This window comes from Peromyscus californicus, unplaced genomic scaffold, assembly GCF_007827085.1.
Source record: "Peromyscus californicus insignis strain IS unplaced genomic scaffold, ASM782708v3 Scaffold_15__1_contigs__length_86483966, whole genome shotgun sequence".
NCBI lineage: Eukaryota > Metazoa > Chordata > Mammalia > Rodentia > Cricetidae > Peromyscus > Peromyscus californicus.
Window position 1 is genome coordinate 63,246,257 of NW_026294447.1, and position 10,042 is coordinate 63,256,298.

The window sequence follows — 10,042 nt, forward strand, 5'->3', positions numbered from 1 at the left end:
GTCTTTTGGAAATGAGAAGCAATCACCACAATGGACAGTCTCGCACATCAGCCTGGCTGGACCACATTTACAGTTACCAAGCCATTCACTAGTGCAGTTGTGTCTGTGAAGATTTTGTGGCCATGATATTAAAGTCTCATTTTCCTGTTAGTCAGAAACAGTCCTCACACAACTCTATGTACCTGATGATGGAAGGGCAGTACAGATAAGACGAAATTACTTTTTAGAAGCAGCTTCGGCTACTGCCCCATTCCTGCCATTTTCCCAGAGCTTATAGGACCCCAGAGCATCCCAGCCTTGGTAATGACATCATCACAGATGAAACAAGTTCAAGACAATCTGTGCATGCCTGGATCAGTTCTAAGGAGTCATCACACTTTCACTGAAAAATATCATTCCCTGTTCTGTAGCTGGAAGAATCTGTCCCACCCGCAGGTACTTGAATAACCAGTCAAAGGATTAATATTAATATTAATACAAATTGTTTGGTCTATGACTCAGACTTCTTGCTAGCAAGCTCTTACATCTTAAATTAACCCACAATTATTAATCTATGTATCACCATGTCTCATGGCCTTACCTGTTTTTATTACATCTTGCTCCACTGGCAGCTCTCAGTGTCTCCCTCACTCCACCTTCCTTCTTCCTGTATCTTTGCTTGAATTTACCCCCTGGCTATAACCCGTCTTGCCATAGGCCAGAGCAGCTTCTTTTTTAACCAATGTTAGCAACACAACTTCACAGCATACAGAAAGACCACACCACACCACAGCAGAGTTCTTTCACAGTGACATCACCCATAGGATCCCAACATGCCAGTGAGGAATCATCAGCTTTCCCAGGTTCCTGTAGAATCTAAATTTGAGTATGTTGGAGCTTCAGATAAAGAACCTGACCCAGATTTTGCAACAGAGACTACATATCGTGTTTGCTAGGGAGGTGGCATAAATAAGCCATAGGAATGATTCTGGAAGAAAGAAAATGGATGAGCATATTAAAAGAAAATTCCTTAGGCTCATTAAATTCAGGGAAATTATATGAGTAAAAACAAAACATAAATATTAAAGAAGAAATCAAAAGACATGTTACCTGTTGAGTGCATCATGAGCTTCATTCAGCTAACTGATGCTCAGGGCATGTTACTGGCTGCATTGTCCTCACGGTCTCAATGATGGGGCTTCACACACATTTTATCATCAGTTCCTCACCTGTGTCTGATGTGCACTTATTTTTTGAGGAAAAAGGTGAGAGTGAAGGTCATCAGGATTGCTGAGTCTCTGACCTGCCTTATTTCCTTGTTGGCTCTAACTTTAATCCTACACAGTGTTTTCATAATGGTAAATATTAAGACTCTTTTCCTGAGTTTAGGGATCCACAATTTCCAGTCCTTTTGGATATTTCAGGACCTGATTCAGGTCCCCATACTGAATCACTTCTTCCCTATATGATGTTGGCATTTGTTCAGATTAGAGTATATCATATATTATAAAAAATTACACATAAAAATGCTGTCGAGTGGTTCAAGTTCTCGAAACACAAGAATTCTTGGGTACGATCAATACACCTAGTTCTTCACAGCTACAAATAGCTCGGTGTGGCAGACAACAAGAAGTCCCACCTCTGGATGTGGAGGCAGTGTTATCAATGTGGAACACTGGGCAACCAGTCTAGCTGATTAGTGATATCCAGACACAGTACAGTGATAGATTTTTGTCTCAAAAATATGGTGTAGTTTGGTAGAGAAAAACATCTCATGTCAACGTCAGCAGAAATACACACATACACATGAACATACACAGAGGAAAAGGGGGAAGGGAGAGAGGGAGTGACAGAGAGACAGAGAGAGAGGTAGAGATGGAGGGAGGGAGGAATGTACATAGAGAAACATAATAAAAAACTAAAACTACATAATAATGGAAAAAGAAACTTGAATAAACATTTGGACACTTCAAGGATTACTACACACTACACCTGTAAAGAGAATCCTTGAGTGTGATATGGAGAAGCAGCCAAGAAACAGAGGCCAGCATTTTATGCCTCTCTGAACAGGCTCATCCAAGACCCACACATCTCTGTCCTGTCAGCGCCCCCTGCTGGTCCTGAGCACCCTGCAGGGGCGTTTGTGTCTGAGACCACAGGAAATTTGGATCACTGTGCTTCTGGCACAATAATATGTGGCTGTGTCTTCAGATTTCAGACTGCTCATTTCCAGGTACAGGGTGTTCTTGGCATTGTCTCTGGAGATGGTGAATCGGCCCTTCACGGCATTGGCATAGTAGATGGTACCACTACCACTACTAATGTATGCGACCCACTCCAGTCCCTTCCCTGGAGCCTGGCGGACCCAGTTCATGTGATAGCTACTGAAGGTGAATCCAGAGGCTGCACAGGAGAGTTTCAGGGACTTTCCAGGCTGCACTAAGCCTCCGCCAGACTCCACCAGCTGCACCTCACCCTGGACACCTGAAAACACAGAGAAATGTGGTTAGAAAAATATCACAGAAGTCAAATTTTCTCTTTCTTGTTTCCACACAACACACAGTATCCTCTCTCTACTAATTACCTCTTAAAATGGAGACAAGGAAAAACCAGCCGAGCCTCAAGTCCATGGTGAGTGTTCTGTGTTCAGTGCTAATCACTGAGTGGGAGGGCTTGGGAATCCAGGTCTGGGCTCCTCTGCCTGAGCTGCAGGGTCAGGGCAGGGCTGGTTTTCATGAGCACAGAGAAGCCTTATTTGCATATTGTCCAGCTATAGCAACCGCTGGGATTGGACCCGGGGAGGAATGCAGTCCTCAGAGCAGTTATAAGTCATCAAAGACATTGATGACAGACGTAGAAATAATATTGTACTTCTGTATGGAACCTGTCCTTACTTCATTTAGCTATCTTTGTGTAGGTGCTCAGAAAATGCTGTGTTTCCACACTGTCATGTCTTCTTGGTGAAGTTAAAAACACCACACACACAGCTGTGTGTCTATCTAGGAGCTCAGTCTTTCCCACTGTCTGAGCTGGACATTGCTTCTCCCATACGTGGATCTTGGACAGGGTCACACCTCCGTGGAGAGGTTAGCAGAACTCCATGCTTGTGACAGGAACACTTTGGAATTATCTGAATTTCACATATTTATGTGACATAAAAGGATTACAGATGAGATATCACTTGTCACTGACACTCTCATGCCTTGTGGTTGCTATGGAGACATTCCTATCTACAGCAAACTCACTTGTTCTGCACCCTGAAATTCTCTCTTTGCCTCCTTTAAACTCCCAGTTTCCATTATCTACTTCCATCTTTACACCAGGAAACACATGATTGTAGATTAATTGCAGATCTTACCTTTTACTGAGGGGCTGTTGTATGTAGATAATTTCTAGAGAGCCTCCTTGCAGGAGCCTTCCCAGGATAAATGACTTTCCACACATCTTACGACAAGCTGAACAACGTGGTCAGTGTTTGGTCTGATATGCACACCTTGTGTGAGGTCTATGGTGAGTGTGAAGCTCATCCATAACTCATGGTTCACTCACCATGCCTGACCTTCCTGTTTTACTTGAATCCTATACTGTTTCAACTATGAAACCCAACTGAGGCTCTGCTTGAGTCTAGGGGAGCCCACTTTTAAGAGTCCCTAAATTATTACAGAATCTGATCCTCGTACCCACAGCAGAGTTAGTTCTTCCCTGTATGATAGTTCCCATCTTGTTTGGGTCAGAGTACATACATTTAAATATATGCACCACAGTTGAAAATACTGTTTTATACTTTAACAGTTTAAATATGACTATACACCATTCTTGTGGAGAGTTTTTCTGAGAAAATTTCCTGTGAAGTGGAGAGGCAGCCCAGATGTCAGGAGTCTGGCCTTCATGCCCCCATGCTCTTGGTTAGGAGGATTCTCACCTCTTTTCTTTCTCACTGGCTCCTTATGGTCATAAGTACATTCTGCTTGTGTCTGGGCTCATACTAATATGTTCTTGATGTGTATTATTGATACAGTAATACAGGGTTGTTTCATTGAATTTCAGACTATACATTATAAGCTACAGAGTATTCTTGGAATTGTCTCTGGGTATGGACAGTTTTTCTTTAATAGAGTTTACATATTTTATCTGAACACCAGTCTCACATGTATGAGATCTACTAGAGCCCCTTCCGTGGAGCCTGGCAGAAGTAGTGCATGTAGTAATTATTGAATATAAATCCAGATGGCACAGAGGAGAGTTAGAAGGTCACCTAAGGCTGTAACAATCCTCCCACAGACTCTATGAGCTGTACCTCTCACTGGGCACTTGCAAATGCCATGGATTCTGATCAGGAAACTGTCGCACATGTCCACCTTCCCTCTTACTCATGTCCACTCACACCCCCAGAATTTCTTCTTTGTTATGAATAGCTCTTTATAAGAACAACAAGAAAAACCCAGGCCAGCCTCAATTCCACTGTGAGTGTTCTGTCTCCAGTGTTTATCAATAAATGGGCAGATCTTGAATCCTAGGGTGCACTCCTCTACCAGAGATGCAGGGTCAGGACTTGGCTGGTTTCCATGAGCACAATGATGTCCTGTTTGCATATTTTCCTGCCTGTATATGTTCTCTTGACCTGGGCTCAAGAGAGCCTATGCTCAGTGCAGATCTCACAATCATGGTGGACACTGTATGAATGATGGAATTCAAGAAAACCTAACCAATAATATGGTTGTATTCTATAAATATTCAACACTCAAGCATCCCAAGGCTCATTTACACCACTGTGGCTCCTTACATAACAGAGTTATGTGTTTGTAATTTAGTAAGGAAGCCTGGTTCTCAGACAGGCAGGTTTAAGGTTATATGTTGTGGCAGATTTGATTGCAATGTCACTCCAAGACCGCCAATATATTCAAACCTTGATTCAGAGGTCAATCAAAGTAGCTGCTGCATCTGGCACCCAGTGCATGCCCTTAGATCACACCAGTGCTGCAAAGCTGACACCACTGTGGCCAGGTTCACCCCTTACCCGAGACCCTCCCAGTCCGTCATGGGCCTTTCCTGCTGCGGTCTCTTTGAGGCAGTCTCTGGCCACAGCCCACCCTCCTGGCCTTAAACACTACAGGCCACTGGGACAGAGTGAGCAGTCCACCGCCAGCTGGCTCTGTCATTCAGGTCACCCTGTGCCCTTGCACACCTTGTGCCTAAGCCTGGCCTTGCACTGCCTGTGCCCTCTGCCCAGTTGTGCAGTGCAGTGACAGCCAGCAGTGGTCTCCTTGAACTCCCTGGGCAGCTGTCCACCACTACTCATGGCAGGTGCCCTGGGAGCCTCCTGTACTATATCCCAGCTCCCTGGGCTTTTTCTACCCATTTCCCTAAGTCTGCATTTCAGGAGGTTCTCTGTACCTCCCTGCACAGAGGAGCATCCTGCCCTCCCTGCCCACACAGCTGAGCATCACCACAGCAGCTGTTTACCCCCCTACAGCTTCTCCTATGATGTCATCGTCAGCATATTCTTCTTTTTTGAGACTGTGATCATTGGTAGGTTTCCTATGTTGCATTGTTTGGTAATTATCAAACCACTTTTTAAAGGATAAAATATGAATTAGCAAACTGATAATGATGATAAACGTTATGTTAATCTCAGCTAAATTGGTTATAACCTCATTTAATTCTTCCATTTTCAAAGCATCCCTTGTGGAACCATACAGAGTCTTGACTCCCTGTACCACAATATTGCTTCCCATTCCTTTTTTCTGATTTTTCAAGACAGGGTTTCCCTGTGTAGTTTTTGTGTCTGTCCTAGAACTTGCTCTGTAGTCCAGGCTGGCCTCAAACTCACAGAGATCTGCCTGGCTCTGCCTCCTGAGTGCTGGGATTAAAGGAGTGCACCACCACCACCCAGCTCCCTTCCCATTCTTAACATGGAAAAGGCTTCTTTCTTTTTTGTAACCTATTTCCCCTTTTACAATGCCCAGGTGTCTCACCTGCTGTTTTCTGCAGACATATAAGGAAGTGGACTTTCTGTGGTCCCAATTCAATTAAAAGTTCAGGCTAGCTTTGGAGTTGGAGTGTGGCTCTCCCCTTCTCTAACTCCTAGCATGCTTGTTAAAAGGAAAAACCAAAGTCTCTGTCTCATTTCAGAAGAGCCAACTGGTATGGAACGGAGGAAAACCAAAATTAAAGGACTAATCTATTGTCACTAATCTCAAAATACTTCGATTTTACTTTAACTCTTTAAAACTTTTCTTAAAGTATAAATACTACCTCAATTTATAATATATATATATATATATATATATATATATATATATATATATATACACACTTTATTTCATTATATTAATGGTCATTTAGAAAACTAACTAATTCTAGAAATAAGTTCCTCTAACTTCCTGTAAATGATTTCCTGCTTGAGTCTGAAGCAGGTGAATGCGACATATCCACAGGAGTCAGTTTAAGGATTATTAGGGGAATTAATTCATTAAGGTAAGTTGAGGAAATACATTCATGAATACAGAATGGAGTCGACAGCTGAAGTCATCCTCTGATCTGACCAGGAGCAGATCCATCTAGCAGGCAGCAGGGAGAAGGAACTCATGACCCATCTCCCTTCATTTTAAGAGGTCAATACAACATCAAGAAGCACCACCTCTTTTGAGCCCTATAGGCCAAGGTCATGGGTGGATCAAATACTGCTACATTTCCTCTTTTTGTACAAAAAAAGAAGGTTCTAGACCTAATGCAATCTATATACAATAAGAATGACTATCAAGTATTGTCCAGGAATAAAAAAGGGTAATAACATAAACAAAAATAGAACTATAACCAGCTTCCACAAAAATGTCTGTCAGATATATTACATCTGTAGGCCAAAGATGGATGCTCTAATGCTGCAAAAGAAATTTGGGGTGACTGACTAGGCATCCAGATGTCTTTGTTATTTCTATAGTTTTGAAAGTTGTTTGCTCTGCACTTCCTGTTTACTCTGGAAATATTATATTATATCTGATGTGGTTGTGTTGTGCCCAGGTCACAAGACTCCCAGGCAAGACCACCACTGAGCCATTATCTGATGCAAGCACACAGAAGTTTTTATTAACAAAACAAGCAAGCTTGGTCCGCCATCCAACATCCCACACAGTGGGTGGAAAACGGCCCTGAGCACTCACTTTAAGGGGTTATATAGGAAAAGTTTATATGCAGCTTGGGATTGGACCAGGGGGCTAAGTGTGAGTCAGTTCTTTGAAGTTACTGGCTGAACTATAAGCATGAGGTTACTGATGGCTAACAGGATTCAGGGGATCTTAGAGACAATTTTTGTTTTACTCCCTATGTCCTGTTTTTGTTGAACCCAGGATATATACATTCAGATTTATTTTTCCAGTCCTACTCTCCTCTAAGGTCAACTTCTGGTCAGTTGAGTCCACTACTCCCCATATCTTGTTTTGCCAAGTCCAGGATACATAGATTTATTGTTCCAGGCTTAAGTTCAACTTCTGACACTTCTAAAACTGCTGGTCAGCAAATACATTTGGAGGAGGGGAGGGCGAAGCGACTCTCAAGATGTCTACTGATTTTTCCCTTTCAGTTGAAGACTAGATAGTTAGAGTTACTGCTTTCCTTAGTTATGACAGAAAGTAAATTATGTACAAACCTTTAGACTCACCAAGAGAGGATAGATAATGGAGTACATTCTCTGAATTTAACAAATAAAAATGGACTGCACATTGTGAATATAATTCTTACCTGATAATTGTTCTTATTGTGTATAGTTTAACTTTATTAAATTTAATACATTTCCTTTTTATTGAGATAATATCTGATAATTGTTATTATTATATATAGTTTTATTATGTTAGAATTAAAACTTTTCCTTTTTATTTAGACAAAAAGGGAAAAATACGGCGTGAGATTTGTTTACACTGTCACTCCAAGCCTGACAATAAAGTTAAATCTTGATTCAGAGGGAAGAATCCATGTTCATCTGGCCAGAATAAACTATAGAATTTTTGGACAGACCCAGAGGAGGACAGACAGACACAGGAAGGAATAGGGAGGGGTGAGAAAGATTCTCAGGTCTTTTTAATCTGGGAAGGTGGAGAGGAGGATCAGCCGATGATTTCCATGAGGCTCTGTGGAGCTATCAGGTTTATACCCTAATATCTTAATCCCAAGTTTTATTAATAAAATAATAAAAGTATCTGCTATATTTGACAATGGTTATTCTTCTGAGGAATATCTGAGGCATGAGAGCATCATTTTATGTAGTTCTTCCATAGAAACTGAAGGAGGTCACAGGTATCCATGTGTTGCTTCCCACATTTATTGGAACATCAAATTGCCCCTTTACGAAATGTCAACACCAAATGTTCTCATGCCATGTCACAAATTCAGTATATCCTCACATCATTGTCTAAGACTATATTGAGTCTGGTATTTTCAGACCATGTAGAATCCTATGGTATAACTTGGGGAGCCCATGGCCTGAGAGTGTGGCCAATCAGGAGCCTCCTCACTCATCAGACCCATACATCCATCCTTGGATGTACATCATTGGGTGTATAGAAGATACCAAGGAGAAAAACAAATCCTGGGCTTCGTTTTCACCAACAATTGAACTAAGGGGCAAGAGAGTCAAAATATGGAAATGGTATCAGTGATGATAATCTGTGCCTTGTGGACAACTCAGCCTAATTATTGGAACCCTCTGGGAAACCTGGGGATTATTAATATTTGACTCCTCCCTTCATTTATTTAGAGTAGCAATCTTCCATTCAGTGCTCTCAACTTCCTTGGTCTCCTCCCTCTAGGGATCCACATCTACTTTATGATTGTACAGAAAATACCAGAACTTTGGTGTTTGGCTATCAGAGGAAATGCACTAAAAATTAATTTTAAAAAACAGTTAACCGCTAGGTTGTAGTGGCACACAACTTTAATCCCAGCACTTGGGAGGCAGAGGCAGGTGGATCTCTGTGAGTTCGAGGCCAGCCTGGGCTACAGAATGTGTTCCAGGAAAGGCAGGAAGCTACTCAGGGAAACCCTGTCTCAACAAAACAAAACAAAACAAAACAAAACAAAACAAAACAAAACAAAACAAAACAAAACAAAACAACCAAAAAACCCTGTTAACTATGATCTGTTGTAAATAAGACACAATGACAACAATGGGCAGTCTCAAGTGTCAGCCTGACTTGACCACATTTCCAGTTATTGAGTCATTCACTAGTGCAGTTGTGGCTGTGAAGTTGTTGTGGCCATGACATTAAAGTCTCAGCTTCCTGTTAGCCAGGAACATGGTCCTCACACAACTATTGGACCAGACTTTGGAAGGCAGACCAGATAACATGAAATTACTTTTTAGAAGCAGTTTGGCTCCTGCCCCATTTCTGCCATTTTGCCAGAGCTCACAGGACTCCAGAGCATCCCAGCCTCAGTTATGACATCATCACTTGTAAGACAAATTTGACATCTTGGTTTTTCCAAGACCAGTTCTCAGGGATTATCACAGTTTCACTGAAAAAAATTATTCCCTCTTCTTTCATAGTGACACCATCCATAAGATCCCAACATGCCAGTGAGGAATCATCAGCTTTTTCTAGGTTCTGTAGGATTCAAACTTGTGTATATCTGAGCTTTGGATAAAGAATTTGTTCTAGATTTTTCAACAGAGACTACACATCGTGTGTGCTAGGGAGGCAATGTAATTAAGCCTTAGGAAGGATTCTGGAGGAAAGAAAATGGATGAGTATATTAAAAGAAAATTCCTTAGGTTCATTAATTTCAGGGGAGTTATATGAGTAAAAACATAGCAAATAAATATAGAAGAAAACAAAAGACATGTCACTTGTTGAGTGGATTAACAGCTGCCTGCAGCTACTTAAGCTCAGTGAGTGTCACTGCTGCATTATTCTTGAGTCTCAATGATGGAGCCTCTCTGTAGCTAGAGTTTTCCTGCCTGGCCCACAGTCAGGACAAATCTCTGTCACCCACCAGTCCCACAGCTGCTCAGACCCAACCAAGAAAACACAGAGACTTGTATTGGTTACAAGCTGTATGGCCGGAGCAGGCT

At 41.8% G+C, this 10,042-nt stretch overlaps 1 gene segment (V, D, J or C); it reads right to left on the reverse strand.

Annotated features, from left to right (window-relative positions):
- Positions 1 to 2,080: 2,080 nt before the first annotated feature.
- Positions 2,081 to 2,639, reverse strand: LOC128110369 (immunoglobulin heavy variable 3-48-like). The segment is given in 2 exon segments: positions 2,081 to 2,463; positions 2,564 to 2,639. Coding segments are annotated over 2 exon segments (429 nt in total).
- Between the last annotated feature and the right edge of the window lie 7,403 nt (positions 2,640 to 10,042).